Source organism: Malania oleifera, chromosome 2 (genome assembly GCF_029873635.1).
Source record: "Malania oleifera isolate guangnan ecotype guangnan chromosome 2, ASM2987363v1, whole genome shotgun sequence".
NCBI classification, from domain to species: domain Eukaryota; kingdom Viridiplantae; phylum Streptophyta; class Magnoliopsida; order Santalales; family Ximeniaceae; genus Malania; species Malania oleifera.
In genome coordinates, this window is record NC_080418.1 from 150,086,175 (window position 1) to 150,112,040 (window position 25,866).

Consider the following 25,866-nt stretch of genomic DNA (forward strand, 5'->3'; position numbering starts at 1 on the left):
CCTCTTTATAAGTTATTTTTTATTTTTATTTTTGTAGAGATTCACTCCACGGATGCCCGCAACTGAGCTTTGAAAATCTCAACACTCCTATACCAACTTCTGCTCAACAATGTTTACTCTTATCAGTAATGGAATTGGAATTGCAGCCTACAACTTAGCCCATTTTTGGATAGTGTTGTGACCATTGTCCCAGTCTGTATTGCAAATTTAATGTGTGGACTCAGTTTATACTTGTAGAAGTATTCATTCTTTATGTGTTGCATTATTTAAATTTAATCATTTTGAGTAGGGATTGTCTGCTGGGCTGCTGAGGCAAGCAACGTATACAACCGCACGACTTGGATCATTTAAGTGAGTATTTTATAGCATCATGCTTGTGCTACTGTAAATGTTTTGTTTTTAGAACTTTCCGCTTCTTATAATCTTGCTTTTATTACTTTGTCTATGAATTGTGAGTGTATGTAAAGTTGTAAATTGTGAATAAATGTTCATTATTTCTATAAAATAAATCTATAATTATTTTTTTGATTTTGTTTCATAGATTTTTTGCTTTGTTTTCTTTAAGTTGTTATGGTTGTTCTTAGATTGAGATCTATAGTTGCCCTTTGGGAAGGATGCTTTAGACAATACTTGTTAGGATTCCCAAATCAATTGTTATTTCTAATTAATGTGTTAAGATTCCCAAATCAATTAGGATTGAGTCCATTAAGGACTTGGATTGGGATTTATTACATTCCTAATTTGGAGGCAGATCCCCTCGAAGTGATCAACCCAAACCCAATTTTCTCTTTCTATTTTCTATCCTTTCAACTTACCTGATTTCCCTATGATAAAACCCTTGGGTCTTATCATTTGGTATCAAAGCTGACGTTCTTGTGGATGCCCTTAACCTGCCGAAAAAAACAAGTTCTTAAAATTCTTGCTCTTTATTATATACAATGGCCTCAGAAAATTCATTAGAGTCCTAGATGGAACCTTGGCTAAAGTCATAACTTAGCAATATGTTTAAGTCTCAATTTGAAGAGATTAGGCAGCCTTCTCTAAACTATTCAGCACATCTTCCCATAAAGAGAGAGAAGATGATGCCTCTATGTTAGCTAATCATAGGGAGCAACTATTCATGTGCAAAGGAGGTTACCAAGGAGAGCAAGATCATGGTCCTTCTCATATGAAGGTGGAATTTCCTTGATGGGATAGTGATGACCCTACTAATTGGGTTTCTATGGCTGAAATGTACTTTCACTTTCACTGCATTCTAGAAACATCTAGAGTTGAGATTGCTGCTGTTAGTTTGGATGGTGATGCTATTCAATGGTATGACTAGTTTGAAGCTCAATATGGAATGAAAAGAATTTGTTTCTGGATTACTTGTTCAATTTGGGCCCACTAGATGTGAGAATATTGATGGAGAGCTCACCATAATATGCCAAAACTAGCATTGTCTTGGAGTACTAAACATTATTTGAGCGGGAGCTTTTGATGGGAATAGGATTTAGGGGATTTCAAAATACAAAATGGGGATGGTTTGAAACTAATTGCAAATATGGGGTTTGATAGAGACACTTTTGGGCTCTGCTAGGAAAAAAATTTAAAATAGCTAGAGCATTAAATGCTCTGCTATGTTTTGTCTTTCACTTCAAACAAGTCAACACAAAACTTAATAATAAATTCAAGAACGTGCATGCTATGCATGCCATGTTCAGATGTCTTTAATAATAAATTGAAGGACTTGCATGCCATGTTTGTCCTCTATTTTAAGTCTGAACTGAGCCTCCTTTAATTGCTGATTTCAATCATCCATGTAGACTGTGAACATTAAATAAAATTTAATAACCTAACCATCCCAGCTAGCTATTCACGATCTCCATTCGTAAAAGCCCGATTTATTCAAGAACTCTCCTTTCTTTTTTTCTCTCAACTAGAGTCATCTACCCTGTATTTTTTACTTCTAGGAAAATTCCAAACAAAATATTATTATTATTATTATTATGTATTATTATTATGAATATTCATGATTATATATACTTTCTCGTAGATATATGCATGTTATTGTTATTATTACTATTATTATATACATATATACACTCAAATATTTAGACATATTGTTTGTATATATGAACACATATATATATATGTACACATTTAATGTTAGCATTATTATAATTACTACTATGCTACTAGTACTAGCATTATTCTTAATTATATGCATGGACAATTAATGTTATATATCAATATATGTATATATATATATATATATAAATTAGATATTCACAAACATTTATATATATACACTAGAGTGTTTGTTTGGCGATTTCTACCACCAGTATTATTATTATTATTATTATTGTGTAGAGAAAAAGAGAGATACACATAGGCATTTGTTATTATTTTGCAAAATGCAGTTAGATTAGCAACTTGGAATATAGGGACACTTACGGGTAAAAGCATGGAAATTGTGGATACAATGATCAGAATAAGAATTAATATAATTTGCCTTCAAGAAACTAAGTGGGTGAGGGAGAAAGCTAGAGAAATTGATGAATCAGGATTTAAACTTTGGTACATTGGAAAAGAAAAATATAAGAATGGCGTAGGAATTATTATAGACAAAAACTTAAAAGATAGCGTTGTTGATGTAAGTAGAGTAGGAGATAGAATTATAAAAATCAGGATGGTATTAGGACGAGATAATAAATATCATTAGTGCGTATGCTTCTTAAGTCGACTTAGCAAAAAATCTTAAGAGACAATTTTGGGAAGATATGGATAGTATTATACAAGACATACTAGAGACTGAGAAAATATTTATAGGAGGAGATCTGAATGGATACGTTGGAAGGGATAAGAAAAGTTATGAGAGGATACATAGCGGATATGGATATGGAGACAAAAATGAGCTTGGGGAGATGATCTTAGACTTTGCTATGTCATAAGATTTTAGTATAATGAATACTTGCTTTAAGAAGAGAGAAGAACACTTAATAACCTTTAAAAGTGGACAAAATAGATGTCAAATAGATTTTTTTTTAACTAGGAGGGTAGATCGATTATCATGCAAGGATTGTAAAGTTATTCCAGGTGAAAGCCTAACCAAACAACATAGAGTCTTAGTGTTAGATATATGTATTAAAAAATGGAAGAAAAAAGATAAAATGAACTAGTGTAAGAGAACTATGTGGTGGAACCTAAAAGGAGAAAATATAATAAAATTTTAAAATAAAATGATCAAAGATAGGGGTTGGATTATAGAGGATGTGATAGATACAAATACTCTTTGGAGTAGATTAGCTAATTCTATTAAAAAGATAGCAAAAGAGATTCTAGGTGAATCAAGGGGAAGATTCTCAAATAGCAACGAAAGTTGGTGATGGGATAAAGATAAGCCATAAAGACAAAAAGAATTTGGTATAAAACGTGGCAAAAATATAGAAACAGGGATAACTTTGAAAAGTATAAGGAGGCAAGAAAAGATACAAAAAAGGCCGTTAGTGAAGCTAAATATAGATCATTTAATAGTTTGTATGATAGATTAGATACAAAAGAAGGGGAAAGAGATATATTTAAACTTGCTAAAGTTAAAGAAAGGAAGAGTAAGGACTTAGGAAATGTAAAATGTATAAAAAGTGAGGATGATATTGTCTTGGTTAAGGACGAAGACATTAAAGAAAGATGGCAAAGTTACTTTTAGTAAGTTGTTTAATGAAAACCGAATAGAAGACTTAAACTTAGAATTGTCAAATAAGGAAAAGACTAAAAATATGAGATTTATTCGCAAAACTAGAGCTAACAAAGTTAAGTTTGTACTAAAAAAGATGAAAAATGGGAAAGCTGTGGGACAAGATAACATCCCAATTGAAGTTTGGAAATGCTTAGGTGATAACGAAATTATATGATTAACTAATTTATTTAATATAATTATAAACACTGAGAAAATGTTAGATGAATGGAGGAAAAACACTTTAATACCTATATACAAAAATAATGGAGATATTCAAAATTGTAATAATTATCGTGGTATTAAACTTATGAGTTATACGATGAAACTATGAGAAAGGGTAGTTGAACAAAGATTAAGGGTAGAAACGAAGGTCTCAAAGAATCAATTTGGTTTTATGCTTGGGAGATCTATCACAGAAGCTATATATCTTTTAAGAAGATTAATTAAAAAGTTTAGGGAAAAGAAGAGGGACTTGCATATGATATTTGTTGACCTTGAGAAAGCATATGATAGGATACCTAGGGAAGTTCTATGGTGGGTTTTAGGAAAAAAAAGGTGTATGTAGTAGGTATACCAATGCCATTAAGGATATGTATGATGGAGTAATAACTAGTGTAAGGACTATAGCTGGAGAAACTAGAGAATTTCCAATCACCATAGGTGTACATCAAGGATATGCTTTGAGTCCTTATCTTTTTGCTTTAGTGATGGACCAATTGACTAAGAGTATTCAAAAGGAGGTTCCATGGTGTATGTTGTTTGTAGATGATATTGTATTAATTGATGAAACTAGGGATAGAGTAGAGGTTGAGTTGGAATTATGGAGAGAAGTTTTGGAATCTAGAGGCTTTAAGATAAGTAGAAATAAGACAAAATATATGAAATGTAATTTTAGTAATGATAGGAGGAATATTGGAGACAAGTTAAACTTGATGATGAAGAAATAAATAGCACTTGTAGATTTTGATACCTTGGATCTATTATGCAAGCTGAAGGAGAAATTGAAGATGATGTAATTCATAGAGTTAAAGCAGGTTGGGTAAAATGGAGAAGTGCTTCAAGTGTGTTCTGTGATCCTAGAATACCCTTAAAATTGAAAGTGAAGTTTTATAGGACTGCTATAAGACCAACTATGCTATATGGATTAGAATGTTGGGCGGTGAAAAAACATAATATCCAAAAAGTAAAAGTTGCGAAGATGAGAATGCTTAGATGGATGAGTGGTATAACATTGAAAGATAAATTAAGGAATGAACATATTCGCGGTAAGTTAGGTGTAGCTCCTATAGAAGATAAGATAAGGGAGGGACGACTTAGATGGTATGGACACTTGCAACGTAAGCCACATAGTGCACCAGTGAGGAAAAGTGAGTTAGTTACTGTGGGGGGCAGTAGAAGGGGTAGGGGTAGATCTAAAATAACTTGGCAGGAGATAGTGAGTAAGGATTTAATATCCCTGAATCTGTCAAAAGAAATGGTCTATGATCGCATAAATTGGCGGAAAAAGATTCATATAGCCGACCCCACCTAGTGGGACTTAAGGTTTGGTTTTGTTGTTGTTGGTTATAACAATGACGGATATTAAAGTAACTTTTTTTTGTTACTTTAATGGAAACTACTAGCAAGGAGTAACTGGATTAAAATATGATTGTCCCACCTGCAAAAATAATGCAAGTCTCTTGACAAATAAGACTTCAAAAGTTGACTTAAAAATTATGCAGTTCATTGATAGTAGATCCTTATAAATATGCATTGAAGATCATTTGTAGGTATCCAAAATTGAATCCTTCAACAATAAATTTCATACCAATGGAAGTCCAAGATGTTAAAGATGCTGTGGTTAATGATGGGTCTACTGCTACAGTTCACGTGGGTGCTAGAGATCGAGCTTTATCTAGAAGCTCAACCCATTAAACAACCATGTTCATCAACTCCAAACTCTCCATCCATGGGCACCTGCGTAAGCACGCTTTTTCTATACCTCCATACTTGACGCAGGTGGTTGAAGACATCATGGATAGCCTTTGTTACCATTTTGATACAAGTTGTGACATTTCCTCTTCACCATCATGCACACCTCCACAACCTAATTACTTTACACAATTAATCGACAATATCCTGATTATTGACTTGAATGATACTGCTAATGTAATTGTTTCCAATGTTGATCTAAATGTAGTTAGGAATATGATTGAAAGAGAAATCAGTAAATATACTATGGGTTGTGATATTCCAAGGAGTGTAGATGAATTGGTTCAAGATGTAGATGATAACAAGGAGTACGAGGGCCCTAATCTAGATGAAGTTGATCTTGAAGGGCCACATTTTGAAGGCATAACTAGCAAGCCATCAATTTTGTGATGTCTGTCTTCTACTTTAACATATATTGATTTAGATGTTCTTACTCTATTGTGTGACTAGGGGTGCAACAAAAATGCATTATGGATTCATCCCAAGAGTTATTATACAAAGGACTACGATTTGTTAACAAGACCAAGTTGGAACTTTCTATTCAGTTGTGGCACATAATGTGATATTGATAGTACAAAGTTGTAGAGTCTAGACCAAATATATGGACTTTGTAGCGTAAATGATGAGTCGAAAGCAATTGCCTATGGCAACTTCATTCTTGAATCATCAGAGGCACATAGTGAGTATGTGATTACATGATATGTGGGTTCTCACACATGTGCATCCAATGATATCACAAGACCATGCACAACTCAATAGTATGGTGATTGCAAGGGCAATTGAAGAAGTGGTGCATGAGCAATCAGACATCACCATTGCAACCTTAATTGCCACGGTGAAGGCTCAATTTAATTATCATCATTCTTTTAGGAAAACGTAGTTGGGTAATAGAAGGCTATTGAAAATGTGTTTGGCAATTAGGGGAACTCCTACTAGTTGTTGCTGAAGTGGATGCAAACTATGATTGATTCTAATCAAAATTCATGGGTCCTATGGTCATACGATACAATTGATGTCATTGGATTGACTATGTTTGATCATGTCTTCTAGGCTTTTGCCCCATTTATAATGGGGTTCCAACATTGTAGGCCTGTCATCACAATTGATGAAACACATCTATATGGAAAGTACAAAGGTAAGGTGTTGATTGCTAATGGTGTTGATGAAAATAAGAAAATATTCCCATTGGCCTTTGCAATTATGGAGAAAGAGTCCAAGGATAAGTGAGGCTGGTTTTTGTCATATATCCGAATGAATGTGACCTCCGGGCTAGGTATATGCTTAGTATCGGATTGGCATGAAGCCATAATATTTGTAGTCAATATTCCACATTAACATGATTAGCATCCTCTAAATGCGTACCATTGCTTTTGTGTTCAACATGTGGCGAGCAAATTCAACACCGTATTCAGTGATGTTGGACTAAAGAAATTGGTTATTAGGGCAAGTTTTACGACTCAAATGTGAAAATTTAACAAAATCATGGAGCAAATCGGTAATGCAAATGTAGATGCATTATGGTGGTCGAACAGGATTCCATTGGGGATGTGGACAATGTATCACGATGGCGGGCACAAATATGGTATAATGACTAGTGAATACCAATATGGTTGAGTCATTTAACAGTGTTTTAAAGGGTGCTCGCCAGCTCTTGATCATTGCACTAACTTAAATGTAGTTCTATTGGAGTGTGCACTATTTTGACCATCAATGTAATGCTGCTGAGGCTATTATTAGGCAGGGAAGGAGCATGTGGGCACCCTATGCCACAAATTTTTTTTACAACATTGGAAAGAGAGTGCAAGTGCCCATGAAGTCATTAGGTTTGACCTTTGACCCTGCATCAACTACATTTCATGTGAGGATAGCATGTTAGTCTCAAAACATGAATAAAGAGAACAACATCCAAATTTTCCATTTGAGCAAGCACATATGCAAATGCAACGAATGGCAATCATTTATGTTACCATGTTTATGGCCGTATGTGAAGAAGTTGCCCTCAATTGGGGACAATAAGTTGATCCCTGTCACAAGGTAGGAGAACAACATGAGTGTTACCGGCTGCAATTTCAGTCAATTCCGCATGAAGATTACTGGCATGAACCTACTATCCTAGCACTTTATCCTAACCTCGTGCATGCGAAAGGTTGTCTAAAATCAACTCACTTGACCAATGGAATGGACATGAAAGAAATGAAGAAAACAAAGATGTTGGGCATGGAGAAGAGTGACACAATTGGCGATCATGCTTGAATGCAAACAGATGATTTTTATGTCTGATTATTATTATTTATTTACTATTAAGGGTTGGGGGTGGTTAAGTTATTAAATTGTATTTAATGTTGATAGTTTATGCGGGTGATTGAATTCAACACTTGGAAGAGGCTTGGTTGAAACTTAAAATAGAGGACAGATATGGCATGCATGGCATGTGGGTCCTTCAATTTAATAGTGAAGTCATGTGGACGTGGCATGCATGGCATGCAGGTTCTTGAATTTATCATTAAGTTTTGAGTTGACTTGTTTGAAGTGAAAGACAAAACATGGCAGAGCATTTAATGCTCTAGTTATTTTATTTATTTTATTTTTTATGATGGGGCTCAAAAGTGTCTACATCAAACTCCATGTTTATAATTAGTTTCAAACCATCCCCATATTTGTATTTATGAAATCCCCCAAACCCCATTTCCCTAAAAAACTCATTTGAGCAGCTATCAAACAGAACTAAAGATTGGAATGATAGCCAACACATTGATACTTTTATTGAAGGTCTTTTGCTTGACGTTTGGTGTCAAATCAAAGTGCGTTAGGGATAGACTATGACCACTACACTTTCCTTTCCACGGTAGAAGAAGAGAAGTTGGGAGAAGAACGATGTCACTCTAGCAAGGCTATTAGGTAGAATTTTAGTAGCACTATGACACCACCTACTCCTCACAATCCTCCAATCAAATGATTGACTGAGGAGGAACTTAAAGAGCGAACGACAAAAGGTTTCTATTGGCATTGTGATGAAAAGTGACATAGATGACATTGTTGCAAAAAAGGGACAACTCTTGATGATTGAACCAGTGGAGGAGACAGATGAGGTTGAGGATGACTATGCTGATTCAAATTAAGAAGGTTTGGAATCTGATGATAATGATGAATCTATCACTTATTCAGTTCATGCTTTAGTTGGGTATGCGACTCCTTAAACATGAAAATTAATGGCTTCCGAAAACACTAATATGTCACTATATTAATTAATATAGGTAGCATTGTAGCACTAATAATTTCATGGATACTAAAATTGCTAAATAGGTAGCCTATCTTGTGGAGGCAATGTGAAAAGTTTTGATGTGAAGGTTGTAGACGGAAGGGCCTTGACATGTCAGAGCATCGAAGGTTAAACTAACTATGCAGAATCATGAGTTATATGTTGATTTCTTTTTGTTACCACTAGAGGGCTATGAAATGGTTTTGGGTATTGAATGGTTTCGGAGTTCACATGATATCACTTGAAATTTTTCTAAATTGATTATGAAGTTCATTGTGAACAACCAGAGAGCGACTCTTAAGGGCAAACATTGTTGTAATGTCACTACAGTTTCAAGCCGTCGTATAGAGAAGCTTCTTAAAAAGGAGTGACATGGCTGCTTGGTGCTACTTCAAGCACTAGAGGAGTTGCAATATCAATCTTGTTAGAATGAAGGGCTAGAATCTCTTATTTCCAATTTTTTGACATGTTTGTGGAGCCTCAATGATTGCCGCCTTAGCGAACACATGATCATTGCATTCCTCTATTGCTAGATAGTGTCATTAGTAATGTTTGTCGTTATCGCTATCCTTATTTTTAGAAAGTAGAAATAGAAAAGATGGTTGAAAAAATGCTAGATCTTGGCATAGTTCAACCAAATGTCGGTCCATATTCTTCTCTTGTCTTATTGGGGAAGAAGAAGGATGGTTCTTTGTGGATGTGCGTTGATTGTTGAGCACTGAGCAAGAGCATTGTGGAGGATAAATATCCTATCCTTACTGTGGATGAGTAGTTAGATGAGTTGGGAGGTGCCCAACAATTCACAAACTCAACTTGAGATTAGGCTATCACCAGATTCAGGTACATAAGGATGACATTCAGAAGACTATGTTTAGAACTCGTGATGGCCGTTACATGTCCTCGGTTATGCCTTTTGGGTTAACCAATGCTCCTTCTATCTTTAATAGTCTCATGAATGACATTTTCCAACCTTACCTACATAAGTTTTTGTTCTCATATTTTTTGATGATATCTTGATATATAGCTCATCTCTTGAAGATCATTTATGTCATTTGCAAATTGTACTCACCACTCTTTGTGAGCATTATTTGTTTGTTAAGAAATCTAAGTGCAACTTTGCTCGACCGCATGTGCCTTTGGCATATTGTTTCCCAAGAAAGTGGTTCAGTTGATCCTTCTGAAATACGAGCGATGGCAGACTGGCCTACTTCTCAAGCAATTAAGATGATGTGAGGATTTTTGGGATTGCCTGGTTACTATTGCAAGTTTTTCAAGGACTATCTAAATATTAGCGCTCCATTGACCGCTTTATTTAAAAAGGATGTGTTCAAATGGAATAGGAAGTTAAACAAGCCTTCGTCAAGCTTAAGCACGCAATGTGCACCACACTAGTTCTTGCGTTGTCGGATTTCAACAAGTGTTCATCATTGAGTTGGATGCATCAGGAGCTGACATTGGTGCAACTTAAATGCAAGATGAAGCCTTATTGCGTTTACCGGTAAGGCTTTTCTCTATCCCACATTAGCATGTCTATTTATGACAAAGAGATGCTAGCCATTGTGCATGCAATTACAAAGTGGAGACTTAATTAATTGGCTGGAATTTCCAAATCTGAAATGATCTACGAAGAATTATGCATCATTGATTGGAGTCACTCTGGATTTCTTAGAACCCTTAAGTTCATTTCTCAGGAGTTTTATTGGAAGGGAATGAAAGATGAAATCAAAAAGTTTGTGGCATGTTTGTCAACAACTAAAGGTTGAAACAGTGGGAAGTCCAGGTTTATACAACCTCTTGCTATTCGAGAAGAAGCTTGGATTGATATCCCCATGGATTTCATTAAGGGACTATCGTCTTCTTATGGTAAATCTGCTATTTTTGTTGTTATGGATCATCTCACAAAATATGGTCAAGTGTTGCACGTGCTTTTGTTGAGAAGATTGTCAAGTTGCATGGAATTCCTTAGTCTGTTGTTAGTGATCATGATAAATTCTTTACCAGCAACTTTTGGAAGGAGCTTTTCTGTTTGTTACGAACACAATTGAATATGAGCACTACATATCATCCACAATCTGATTTGTAGATTGAAGTTGCCAACAGGTGCTTATAGACTTATCTTCATTGCTTTGCTAGCAACAAACCGAATGATTTGGTGCTATGACTTCATGGGCCAAATGTTGGTACAGTACCATTTATTATTCTTCCATCAAGTTGACTCCATTTAAGGTTGTTCATGGTTAAACTTCTCTTGTCCTTGCTAGATATTCAGTTGGATCCTCTAGAATTGATCAAGTTGACAAGGAGTTACATGATCGAGACAAAGTGCTTTAGCTGCTTATGGAAGATCTTGTTTCAACTCAAGCTTAAGTAAACAACAAGATGATAAGCATCGTAGTGAAAGGGAATTCTTAGTGGGATATTGGGTTTTTCTTTGCTATGGCCCTATAGATAGACATGTGTGACGATTTGTTCTTCAATAAAGTCTCCTTAGTTGTGTGGGCCTTACAAGATCCTAGGACATATAGGACCTATAGCTTATTGTCTTGACTTACCAACAGGCTCTAAGGTACATCTAAATTTTCATATCTCTTGCCTCAAGAAGAAGTTAGGGGGAGTGACTTATTGTACAATGCCACTCGCTTGATATTGCATTTACTAGTGAGGTTCAAGTGCAGCCACAAGCAATTTTGGATCATTGAGTGGTCAAATGCAGAAGATATGACATCACAGAAGTTTTAGTTTACTGCTCTCACTTACAAGTTGAAGATGCAATTTGGGAAACTTTTTAATCCTTGGAGGAGAGATTCCCAGAGTTTATTACTGCTCAACCTTGAAGACAAGGCTAATTTGAAGGAGCTGCGAATGTTAGGATTGATAAACCTACTCAGAATCAATTGGCAGTGGTCAACGATTGTGAGAATGGCTCAAACAATCCCAATCAGCCCCTCTAGAGGTGGAAGAACAGAAAAAAGATCCTTTCTAACAGTTCTCTCAGATGAGCTTTATTTGCTGTTGCCTTCAGGTAAAGGATCTTCTTTCAGATGTTAGATCGCACTTGCCCAGAGCCCATTGTCGCTGGAACCAAATGTAAAAATTCCTAAATCAATTAGGATTTTTGTTTAATTCTGTGATTCTCAAATCAATTAGGATTTCTATTTAATGTGTTAGGATTCCCAAATAAATTGGGATTTCCATTTAATGTGTTAGGATTGCTTAATCAATTAGGATCGAGTCCATTAAAGACTTGGATTGGGTTTTATTACATTCCAAATAGGAGTAGGGTTCCCTATATGTTACTCTATGGAGCTTTTTCATTCAAGCAATAATATATTTCAGAGCCTTTGGCTAATTTGGAGGCAGATCCCCTTGAAGTGGTCAACCCTATTTTCTCTTTCTATTCTCCATCCTTTCAATTTTTCCAATTTCCATATCAATTCTCTTTGCTTTTGTTGTTGAAGGGTAAACATTATCCTAGTGATAATGACCATATTGTGGGTATGATTATAGATTTTTATAGGAACTTATTTTTAGAGGAGGATGTAGGGAGGGTTATGATTGGAGTTTTTTCCCATTTTAACTTTTTTAAAAAAATATATATTAAATAAACCTCATTCTGGGAAGTATTTTCCAGAATGACTTTGAAGTAATCTCGCTACTTGGAGTAGTGAGATTTGCCACGTGTCACTGCAAAAATTATTTTCCTAAAAAATTATTATTTAATATATTTTTTTTAAAAAATGATAAACGTGAAAACACTTTAGGCCTCAATAGGAAACAAAAAATTATTTCGTCACTAAAGCCCTAAAAAAACCCAAAATAAAAAAGCTACAGCCTATAGGCCTAGGCCTGCAAAACCTTCCCTCCAAGCCCCCATCCTTTCCTGCCAGCTCTTGTCTTTCTTGTCAATTGCAGTGCATGTCTAATCACTCTCTTTGCCTTCCCCAATGCTCCCCCCGCCTCCTCTCATCTAATCACAACTCATTTTGACTGCAATTGATTAATAAAAAGCATAAATTAATTGCAACAACTTGCAGCAGTGAAGGACAACATATAGAAATTTGACAACTGCAAAAATTAACCAAATCTTCGTCCAAAAGGTAAAACGATATCAACTACGTCTTTTATACATAGTTAATAAACTTCCATTATTTTTCCTTCTAATTTTTAGCTATATCTGGCTATGCTTGGCCACCATTCATGACGTACAAATTATCAAAAAATCTAAAACCCAGGGAGAGGGTGTGTGCGTGTGCATGTGTTTGTGAAAGAGAGACAGAGAGACAGAGAGACATAGAGAGTTTATTATGCACATACTCAGAATCAGTTTCTTCATCCATCATATGGAACAAGTTATCTTCTACTTGCTCATCAATAATGGCAACCTGTGGAAAAAAAAGAGTAAAAATTAATAATAATATAATAAAATAAAATTTTAGCATCATCATCATTATCATAAGACTGGCCAGAGCATATATTACAAAACCACGTTAGAAGAATAACAAAGATTAATGAGAGCAGAAATCAAAACTGGATAGGCCCAAGAAAGCAGTCCTTGGTAATGAAATCAAAAATAACTGTGCTTCCTAGTCCAGAATATGCTGCCCCTGGCTTCAGGTGCCTTTTCATGAATGGTAGCCAAGCATAGCCAGATATAGCTAAAAAATAGAAGGAAAAATAATGGAAGTTTATTAACTATGTATGAAAGACGTAGTTGATATCGTTTTACCTTTTGGACGAATATTTGGTTAATTTTTGCAGTTATCAAATTTCTATATGTTGTCCTTCACTGCTGCAAGTTGTTGCAATTAATTTATGCTTTTTATTAATCAATTGCAGTCAAAATGAGTTGTGATTAGATGAGAGGAGGGGGGGGGGGGGAGCATTGGGGAAGGCAAAGAGAGTGATTAGACATGCACTGCAATTTAGGGGTGAGCAAACGGTCGGTTCGGCAAAATTCGGGTAATTAACCGAATTAACCGAAAAATTCGGTTAAATAATGCAGTTAACCGAACCGACCGAACTACTGAATCACACCGAACTGAACCCGACCGAATTACCAATTCGGGTAATTCGGTTAACCGATTTTAACCGAATTTATTCCATTATACATTAAATAAAAATTTCATAACTAATTTATTTTAATAATTGTGTCAATGCATTTACTCTATCACATAGACTTATTTATTTTGAGGTGCAATAACTTTTATTTATTTATTTATTCTAGGTCTTTGCAAATCAAGTGGAAATAAAAAAGAAGGCGATGTTTTTGTTATTATTGAAACGTTGAAAAAAAAAAAAGATGAAAAAATTTTCGCTAAAAATATTTATTGTCGACGTCGTCATCCCCTTCGACGACAACATTAATTTCCACAAGGTATATCCATGTTCATAATAAAAAACAATTATATTCATAATTTATACTTAAAATTTAATTAATTAATAATTCGGTTAATCGGTTAACCGAATTATTTTTTGTTGTTAACCGAATCGAAACCGATTAACCGAATTTTTGTAAAATCCCAACCGAACCGACCGAACCAAGTTTTTTACCCGAACCGAACCGACCAATTTCGGTCAGTTAATTCAGTTAATTCGGTTTTCACCGAATTATGCTCACCCCTACTGCAATTGACGAGAAAGACAAGAGCTGGCAGGAAAGGATGGGGGCTTGGAGAGAAGGTTTTGCAGGCCTAGGCCTATAGGCTGTAACTTTTTTATTTTGGGGTTTTTTAGGGCTGTAGTGACGAAATAATTTTTTGTTTCCTATTGAGGCCTAGAGTGTTTTCACTTTTATCATTTAAAAAAAAATATATATTAAATAATAATTTTTTAGGAAAATAATTTTTGGAGTGACACGTGGCAAATCTCGCTACTTCGAGTAGCGAGATTACGTTAGAGTCATTCTGGGAAATGCTTCCCAGAATGAGGTATTATTTAATATATATTTTTAAAAAAAAGTTAAAACGGGAAAAAACTCGTTATGATTGAGGGGTATGGGTACCTTATTTGGAATGACAAAGCGAAGTTGCTAGAGGGGCTTTTTGAGGAGGAGATTAGAGGTGCTGTGTTTGAGAAGGATAGAGAGAAAGCTCCTAGGAAGGATGGTATGATTTTTTTTTTTTTTCAAGATTGTTGGGGTTTCTTGAAGGATGACCTTTTCGAAGTCTTTCATGAGTTCTTCGATATTGGGGTGGTAGTTAGGAACCTTAACTCTTATTACACTAATGCCTAAAAAAGACTTCTCTACCTTCACTGCCCCTTCATGTGGGTTCTTTGGAATAACTTGTTGGGGATCTTTAGTGAATTTGGGTGTGCCCCTCCTCTTTGGAGAGTTTCTGCACTAGGGGTTTTGGCATGATGGAAGAGAGGAAAACTTTGTGGCATTGTACTGTTTTGGCTTTCATTTACTGTGTATATTGCTGGAAAGAACTGGTAGAATCTTTATGGGTAGCTAGTTCCAGTAGCATGCTTTGGAGCAGAGTGGTGTTCCTTGCGTCCCTTGGGTGCTTGGCAAATGGCTTTTTTGTCATGTTTCTGTGGAAAACTTACAGCGTGATTGGTTGGCATTACTTATATATTTTTCTTGTAATTACCTTTTTTTTGTTTAGCTGTTATCCTTTTATATTGGGAGGATATCTTTTTCTCCCTTTTTTATTTCATTTTTTGTTGATTCCTTCTTTATTCCTTGAATATATTTCTTTGTTTATCAAAAAAAATTATGCTAGTGATAGAAGAGTAGTTTCCTCCAATAGATAAGAATTTTCTTTGATTAAATTCTGGTTTTTTTTTTTAACAACTTTTTCTTATACTTCATATCGAGTTTTTTTAGTGGATTTGACCTTTGAGAAGGATTTTGTTGGGGAATTTGAGGCATTTTAAAGGTGATAAAAGTGCCCTAACCATTGAGGAAACTTGTAACTTGCAAGAATATCTTATAAAACCTTGCCAAATGCCAATGATTTGTTAGTTCTGCAGCTGTATGCAACGATGAGGGTGTTATTATAAGAATACACTTGGTAGTTAGGTGTCATGTCATGTCATGTCTGTGTGGTACTTGTTAGGGTGTACTGTTGCAATTTCTGTTCTGCACCATTTAAGAAATCATGTAATTGATCTACAATGAGAGGCTTATTGCAATTCAGTTCTTTGCCTTCTAACATATTTAACTAGTTGGCACATCGATTAGAATAAATTTGAACAAAATCTGTCTACAAGAAGCTAAATGTGTACATAAAAAATTCGCACATGAAAATGGGTGGGAGACTAGAGGAAGAGACATTATGTCTCATGCATGTCCTTAGAAGTTCATGTCCCTGGTGGTGTTTCAGTTTTTTCCTTCGCTTCAAAGCAGGTAACGTCAATATGGTTTGTTTTGGGGAGGATGTTTGGATGGGTGAGGACTCGTTGCCTCATTTTTTAAAGCTTTCCTCTCTTCACAACACACCTATCAATTTGTTCTTTTCCTTTGAGGGGGCATTGCTTCCCACGATTTCCCCATTTCTAGAATCTTAATGCAAGAGAGTTCGATGAGCTAACCACCTTCTGTGTTGGATCGATTTGCTCCTTTTATAAGGAGGATGAGAGGGCTTGTGAGTTTGATTCTTTAGGTATGTTTGCTTCAAAATCTTTTCTCGCACCTTGTAAAAACCCCTTTCCAAATTTTTTCATTGGAGCCACATCATATAGAAGGCTAAGGTACCTTTGAATATTCAGATCTTCATCTGGACAGTGACTCTGAGCAAGATTAATATGCATGATTTGTTACGTACAAGAAGGCCCTACATGTCTATCAACATGTGCCTGATGTGCTGCTAGTCTAGTGAAATGAACACTCATTTTCTCCTTCATTGGAAGGTGGCAACTCACTCTTGCTTTCGTGAAGCTTGATTGGAGACTTGGAATGTGGGAGATCTTTTTGCTTGGAAGACATTGGGGTGAAGTAGAAATGAGCTGCATTTTATGGAGTGGTGCAGTTTTACTATCTTATGGGCTTTTTGGATCAAGAGGAATGTGAGAACATTCAAAGGTTGTACGTGTTCTCCTTGTTTGTTATGAGATAGAGTGGTGTTCTTGGCTTCTTTTTGGACTCATTCATTTTGATTTTTGGGGTTTAGTGCCATCCGATCTTCAAAGGGATTGGAAGGCAGCTCTATTGCGATCTTTTTGGCTGTTTCTCTTTGTTCTAGAGACACCTTGTCCTCCTTTTATTTTACATTGTTTTGATCCTCAATAAAATTAGCTTATCCAAAAGAATAGGTAGGTAAAAAAATCTATCAAAAGTGAAATACAATCAAGGACTTAAATTTCGATTTCGATTTAAAGAAATGACGGAAATTTATAGTAAATGATGGAAATTTACAATAAAACTTTAGGAAATATTAAAATAGATGATTATGCTTAATATGGTATCAAAATACACTAAAAAAAAAATGCATATATGACAAGTTTTTAGTGTGTAGGATATTAAATTGCATATCGCGAAACAAGCTATGAAGTGAAGAACATTCAAATGCTTATAAAGTTTTGAAGCTATTCCTTTAATTATTTAAGGCAACAAATTATCATTTAAACAACTACATTTTTAATAAATATCATACATGTAATGATCTAATACCACATGGACTTTCTTGGTGGCTCAAAGCCATCTCTTCTATCCCTATCATTGGGATTTCGAGATGACATATATTGTTTACAATAATCACTCCATGTCATATAATTTCCAAAATATTGAGTATAGGTGTACATGTGTTGTTCATACTCCTCCATAGTCATTTGGTTCATGGCAGTTTCTACTCGGCTAGAAGATCTTCCTAGGCTAGGATGTCTTCTTGCAGGTTCTACTTGTTGTGTATGTCCATAGGATTGTTTTGCATTTGCATACTGGTCATACCCATATTCTTGGCCTGTTTGTCCATACCCATAGGCATGTGGTTGCCAATTTCCATATTGTCGTGCTTGCTCATATGCATACGGAAATGGTTGGCAATATGTAGATGGATGAAGTTCCATATCTAGACCCAAGATTCATTAGTGAATCATCACTACTAGATATTACTTCTTCTACCATCACCTGATAAACATCAATGCCAAAGTCATCTCGTGCATGTTTGGCTATATGTGGGTGGGGACATCTGTCTCATTCATCAAGATAGGATGGTCTAATCCACTCGAAAAGTGGATACTCATCCTCATCACCCAATTCAGCTGATATGTCAAGAAGGTCAGGGGATCTTGTTCAGCCACTTTGTTCATTTCGGCCTCCATATCTCTTATTCGGAGCTTCATGTTGTAATAACAAAAAACAAGCTGCTGAAGTTTGGTGTAGGCTAGTATATTTCTTTGCTTTGTGTGAATGAGTGCAAATGTGCTCCAATTTCGTTCACAAGCTGATGAAGATGTAGTTTGTGACAAAATGCGCAATGCTAGCTTCCTTAGGATTGGGGCACTTGATCCATACATCATCCACCAATCAGCTGTGCAAGATATTTTAAGAACATAAGTTAATACTTAGTAGATTGTACTTGAAGTTTGTAACTTTGTATTGTACATTTATATATAAATACTTACTAGGTGCCATGGTTGCCCTAGCTGCTTTAGTAGTTGCTTCTCCTAAGCTTCTCTTAGCATCTCTAGATAGAATAATCTAAAAAAAAAATTGTTATTGAATAATTAAACATGGATTAAGACTCATTTTATTTTAATTCTTAATTTGAAAATATACCTCATTTCCAATTTGATCCAGGCTAGAGAAATGTGGCTCAAGGGTGTTAAAAACTTTATGAACTGCATCAAGAAAATAAGGATCTTCCCCAACACCTTCTTTGTATGGACATTTTGGATTTAAAAAATAAGCTGTCAATCAATTAAAGTAAAATATAAATATGTAATAAGTAATTTGATATATGAATTTCTTGAAATTTATAAATATTTTATACTTGCTGCATAAAGAGGATGTTCAAGGGTTCTTTCCCACCGGTCATTGATTACTTTGAGAACCCATCTTGCACATTTTGCACCTACTTCAATGGCCTCTTTCATCACCCTTATTGCTTCAAACACAACTCCTAATGTTGGCCACACACTTCATTATCGACTATACGCAATACTCACCATATAGGCTCATAAATGTTACAAACGTTTGCCACTCTATCCCAAAATTGATGGTTACGAACTGTGCTTTCAATTTTTCTACCGAATTTTGTTCGACTAAGAGCATGCTTAGCCCATTCATCAGACATGAATAGAGAATTTAAACCCACTTTTTTTTTTTGGGTAGGCTATCAAGGACAATGTAGTTTGTTGCAAATCGTGTGGCTCCTAGACGCACAATATCCCCTTGATACTGCTCCCTCATTTTAGCAAGCAACCATTCATGGTTATATATAAAATTAGTGATCTGTCTCCCCTGCAAGATCACTGTGCCTATTGCTTCTCTTTTTCTGATCTTCTAAAAAATGAGATAAATATAATGGGTAGCGCAAGGAGTCCAATACAAGTTGAATTTTTTCATTAATTTTAGACCCGCTTTCTTGTAGGCGCTGCCATTATTGGTCACCACTTGGGCAACATGTTGCTTTCCTACCTTTTGCACAACATGTTTTAATGGGGAATATATGTATTGATGGTCTTTTATTTTGTTAGAAGCAGTTACTGACTTTAGAAAAATTGTGCTTCCTTTTGAGTAAACTATGAAATTTATGATGGATAATTTTGTAGTGCCTGTCCATCCATCACACATTATAGTGCAGCCATATGTGGCCCACTTTTTCTTCACTTCTTCTACGTGGCCTTTCATTTCGTTTACCTCTAAATCAAGGTATTTTGTTCTAATTTCAGAGGGTGTCGGTGGATCAACTCCTATTCTAACTGTTTGGCAATCCCATACCATGTTTTTAAAATGAGGTAATTTTGCCTTCTCAGGTGGAACATTATCATATATAAAAAACTTTGAAATCAACCTTCATTTCTTCTTTTATTTTACCTCATTTGAATAAATTTTTCAAGCTTTTTTGTTTTGCTGCGTCTGACTTGTAATATTGAGAAGGCTTTGAAATATATGGCTATGTTTCTGGCTCTCTCACACTTTGAGATCACCTCATCGGACGTCACCCTCCACTGCTACCAGCCCTAGATTTGCCTCCTTGTTGGCTACCTACAAACTTACAAGATTGGTCTCTTTCCTATTATGTTTGTTTTGAAGCATAAAATGCTTGACGGTATGCAGACCTTTCATAGGGAGAAATGTCAAGCGGGTATGCAATATTGCCAGCATCGTCCTCTTCATCAATTTGTTGTGGTTGCATCAAGTTCCCACGCAGTTCATTTTTTATTTCCCCCATTCTTTCTATTGTCTTTGCCTTAGCTGCTGTTTTTCTTTCTAAAACAATTTTCATTTCTTGCTCAACTTCTGGAGGTACTTTGTCGCAGAATTTTATATGATGCTGTGGGTCATAATTTGCTAAGTGCATTTTTAATTTTGTTGCACCACCATTCTTCATTTGTATTCTGCATTATTTGCAAATAAATCTAATCTTTACATTGGGCATCGGGTACCCATTTTCCCATGCTGGATCTTGTTTTCTTCCTTCAAACTTTTTTGTAGATAATTTTACTTTCCTACAAGGTTACAATGAATCAAAAATTAGGTGTTAAATTAGTCAACCATTTTAAAAGGAAATTATTTAAGATGTTTTATTATCAATGTAAATTTAATAAATAAGAAAAACATTAAAATATTAAATTAAATTTATGAAATTTAATGATAGCGTACAAAATTACTAATAAATTATGGAAATTAAATTAGTCAAATAAATGAAATAATTTAAACTATGTTAAGCTAATAAGTAGTAAATTACTTTAATTTATTTAATTGCTAGGCCATAATGATTAGGTGTTTAATTACTCTAAAATTTTAAAAAATAAATTATTTGAATGTTACTCTACAATTTTAAAAGAAAAATATTTAGATGCTAAATAAAGATAAATTAATAACTAAGAGAAATATTAAATTATTAAATTAAAATTACAAAATTAATGATAATTTTTACAAGATTACTATTAAGTAATAAATTTTGAAAATTAAAATATTCAAATAAATGAAATAATTTATTAATTTATACTATAATAAGATAATAATTAGTAAATTATTTTAATTTTATTTAGTTACTAAACTTACTATTTACTATATTTACTAGCAATGTTGGATTAAGGGGGTTAATGGGAGAGGTTAATAGGGAAAATGTATCTAAGTTCTAAGGAGGGCAATCTCGTAAATATATTGGGGAGAAGGGAGATTTGAGTAAATGAAAAAAAAATATAAGTAAAAAGTTAAAACTTGAAATTTAAAACTTAAACCGGGCAATTTGCCTTTCAGCCCTTTCTTTTTTTGTTCTGCTGCTTGTGGAGGTGGACTCGAGTCTCCCGAGCCTCGACTGGGTCGTGTCTTGTTTGCAGCTCTGCAAGAGCCTTAGCTGAGAGGAAGATTGCAGCGATGGGAGTTGCTGCTGGCTGCAAGTCTGCGATGATGGAGGTGGAGGGTGAAGCCAAAGGCTAGAGGCAGAGGGTTGAAGGGTGGGAGCACTGGAGGGGAGCCGAAGGCTAGGGCTTTTTGGAGTTCTAAGGTAGAGGCAGGTGGCAGCTGGAACCTAGGGTTTTTTTTTGAAGTTTGAAGATGGAAGATGGAAGAAGAAGGCGGCTTTTCTCAAGGGCCTTGAGGTATGTATCCTAATGCATGCTACAAGCTAATTAATAGAAAAAATTTGTGTAGATATTTTCATTGGTAGCCCGTAGGGTCTTACGCCTTTGAAAAATTTGTGGAATTGTTGGCTTGAATCTGTAGAGCATCTCTGCAAGATCTCTTTTTTCCACTGTATACTCACGAGTTGCACAACTTGCACAAAAAGAGCCAATAAATCACATGGGAAAAACAAAATAAAGTCAAAGAACAGTATTGAAATATTCCCCTCTAATTTTTTTTTCCCCATGATTTCCATAAAATTTCGGAAGAACAGCCGAAATTTACGAAATTGACTGATTCTCGAAATTTCGGTCGAATTTATGCACACTCAAATCTGTTTCTCAATTTCATTTTGCGACCCCTCGAGATTTAAGTCCTTGAATACAATATATAAACTTTGATAGATTGAAAAAGAAAAAGAAAAGAATGGAGTTAGCATCATTGTTGACAGAAGGCTTGAAAGAGTTAGGGATAGAATTATAAAAATTAAGATGGCTTTAGGAAGAGTTAATAAATATCATTAATGCTTATGCTCCTTAAGTAGACTTTCCTGAAAGCATGAACAAATTTTTTTGGGAATACATGGATAATGTCATTCAATGGATAATGGAGACAGGAGAGAGAGAACATTTTTATAGGAGCATTTTATATGGTCATATTAGAAAGGTTAGTGAAGGATATGAAGGGATGCATAGAGGATGTAGATGTGGAGACAAAAAAGAGTCTGGTAGTATGATCTTGGAGTTTGTTATCTCTTATGATCTTTTTATAGTAAATGTGGAAGCTATTTTGGAAGGTCCAAACTCGAAATGCTTTAGAATCCAATGTGTGTCTGAATCAGGCCCAGAATTCTAAGTTATTCACGAGAACTGTTGGGCCCAAGAATAGGCATAATAAGGATAATGAGGCACAGGCTAGGGTTAATGAAGAGGTGCATTCTTAAAGGTAGATTCATGCTCAGGGCAGCAATTCCTAAGCCAATTGTGGGAGGCTGGATCTGTGTCCTTAGCAGGAGAGGGCAGTTGCTGTGATGAGATCAGTAAGTATTGGTTGGTGAATGGTGGTTATTTGGGGGGGGATTAGGGGGAGGCTAGAGGCTTGATTGAGATCTAGGATATAGAGAGGGTGGCTTTGTGGAGGATATTTAGGGTAAAGGCGATGTTGCGGTGGATAAGGTTGCTCCTAAGGGAAGGATTTATGAGAATGAGAGTGGTTTTAATGTTTATGTCCAGAAGCGGGCAGTGCACAAGGCTGTGGAAATGGAAAAATCTTTTGTTGCCGACTAGGTGATTTTGGTGGGTGTTGAAAAAAAATATTAAGAAGAAATGTGGAAGGAATCTTGTGTTTTGTGGAATCTCTAAAAGGTCAAGGGGGGAGGGGATAGATGAGGAGAATAACATTGGGACAGACAAGAAAAAATGGGATGATATGTTGGATATTGATGATGATGTCACTAGTTATTTTGATCATGATGGTGGTTTTTAGATGGGTTTTAGGAATAGTATGACTATGCTTTTTGAATATTTTGATTTACTTAGGGATATATCATACGTGTTGGGCCACCATCTTCAATGGACGGATAGGATGGTACTGACTTTCATACATGTGCTGCATGGCTGCCATCAGCTCGTGTTGTGAGATGTCTAGTCAAGTCCTATAACGAGCAAAACCCTTGTTTTGTGCTGTTGAGACATGCGCCTAAGTTATAAAGTCTTTGCAACCGAAGTAAGCTTGTGGAGGGTGTTTCTATATTTGAGGATGATGGATGGGTAAAAGAGCAAGCTATGGTTAAGGAAGGGATTTTGCTTTCTTCTATGAAGGAGATAAATAGGAAGGGAATAGGGGCTTGCTTGTTTCAGTAACTAGGCTAGGCTAGGCCAAAGACCCTTAACCAATGTTTGATGCAACACACTTGAATAGTATTTGGTTCACTCCCCTTCACAATTGCACTATTTGGCGTACATTCTAGATGCCCAAACCATGTGATTTGCTCGTCCCTTATCTTATCTTGGAGCTACACGTAACTTATTGTCAATTTTTTCATTCCTTAATTTATGTTTTAATGTGATACCACTCATCCAACTTTGATTCCCATTTCTACCACTTATACTTTTTGCATGTGTTGTTTCTTAGTTACCCAACATTTTGATCCATGTATAGCTAATCTTATAGCTATCTTGTAAAACTTTTCTTTTAACTTTAAGGGTGTTTTACGATTACACACGCTCGAAGCACTTCTCCATTTCGCCTAATGTTCTTTAACTTTATGTATTACATCTTTGATTTCTCCTTCATCTTGCATAATAGATCCAATGTATTGAGACCTACTAGTGCTACTAATTTTTTGACAATCAAGTTTAACCTTTACTCAATATTTTTCCTTTTCTCCAATATTTCTCCTATTATGACTGAAATTACATTTCATTTATTTTGTCTTATTTCTACTTATCCTAAAACATTTAGATTCTAAAGCTTCTATAAACAACTCTATTTGGATTTTCACTAGGGTTCAAGTGAAGGCTCTTCCAGGAATCTTTTGTGGAATGAGCTTCTAGAGGTTAAGAGGCAAATGGGATGCTCCTTGGCTCTTGGGGGAGATTTCAACTTGGTTTTATACCCACATGAAAGGAGTGGGAGAACCTTAGAGACATGCATGAGTTCATGACTTCATCAATGGTTGTGCCCTCATTGACCCGTCACATGGTCAAACTTATTTCCACAGATTGATACATGCTTGATTACCATAGATTGGGAAAAACATTTCCCTATGGTTACCTAGTTATTGCTCCCACCTCAGACCACTTCCCCATCCTTTTTGACATCAGAGGAATTAAGTGGGGGCCAACTCATTTATGTTTTGAGAATATGTGGGGTTTGATGAACATGTCAATCAATGGTGGCTTGATTTGCATTTTGAGAGGAAGACAAGCTTTGTGGGTGCCGCAAAATTGAAAGGAGGAATTAAAATAGTAGAACAGGGATTTTTTTTCCCCTAGGCCGAACATGTAAACTTTGGGCAACATAAACTTGAAAAGTGATCCTCAAGGGCACTAAGGAGCTGGATGACGAAGAGCTTAGAGAGGGCTTTACTATTGAGAGGAGGTCTAGAAGTATTACATTAGAAAATAACTGCTTGAATCTTCAACATTGAAGAAATTGCTTGAAAACAAAAATATAGGGCTCTTTGGTTGAAGGAGGGTGATAGGAATACTAGTTTCTTCCACCAAATTGCTAATGCTCACGGAAGGTTCAACATGTTAACATGAATTGAAGTGGAGGGGGAGGCTCTAGTTGATGAAGGGGATAACGAAAGAGGCATTAACATTTTTTACCAAAACCTCTATACTGAGCCAGAGACATGTAGACAGTGGCATTATTTTCAGCAACCTTTGCTTTTCCACAGCTTAGTGGCTTGAAAGGCTCTTTGAGGAAGAGGAAATTTTCAAGCTCTCAAGGGCTGCAATGGGGATAAAGCTGCTGGCCCTGATGGTTTCACTTTGGCTTTCTTGGGGTCTTCTCAAATAGTATATAATTTGTATTTTTGATGATCTTCACCAAACAGGCAAATCTGTGACTAGTATTAGCTCAACCTTTGTCTCCTTGATTCCTAAGAAAATGGGGGGCTTGCAACATTAAAGATTTTTGCACAATCAGCTTAGTTGGCTGTGTAAGATCCTTTCCAAAGTCCTTGCATGAAGGCTTAAAATTGCTATTTCAAAAGTTTTTGGGTAGCACTGATGTGTCTTTGTAGGAAGTAGTCATGGATGCAACCTTGATCATGATTGCGAACAAAGTTGTGGATGCTTGTATTAAGAAAAGGAAAAGAGGAGTTTTCTGCAAGCTGGACATGGAAATGGTGCTTGACCATGTGAATTGGAATTTTCCGCATCATATCCTTAGGAGAATGGGTTTGGTGCAACTGCATCTATCATTGTATTTCTTCCCCTTATTCTCAGTGAACATCATAGGCTTCCTAGTGGACTTTTTTTTCGTTCATCTCGAGGATTGAGGTAAGGGGATCCCCTCTCCCCTTTATTGCTTATCATGGTTATGGAAATGTTGAGCCTCATGACAAAAAAGCTAGTGAAGAAGGCATACATAAGGGGCTTAGCGTAGTAACCCGATCAAAAAAATAAAAATAAAAAATAAAAAAAATAAATAAATAAATTAATAAAGAGATAT

The 25,866-nt window shown here is 35.6% G+C and overlaps 1 protein-coding gene across 2 annotated transcripts in view; it reads left to right on the forward strand.

The window, feature by feature from the left end:
- The window catches only part of LOC131149760 (mitochondrial dicarboxylate/tricarboxylate transporter DTC-like), a 47,515-nt gene that overhangs the window by 2,960 nt on the left and 18,689 nt on the right, over positions 1–25,866 (forward strand). For both annotated transcript variants that reach the window (XM_058100494.1, XM_058100495.1), the window contains exon 3: positions 290–351. In XM_058100494.1, the coding sequence (XP_057956477.1) occupies positions 290–351 (62 nt within the window). The remainder of the gene's footprint in view (positions 1–289; positions 352–25,866) is intronic.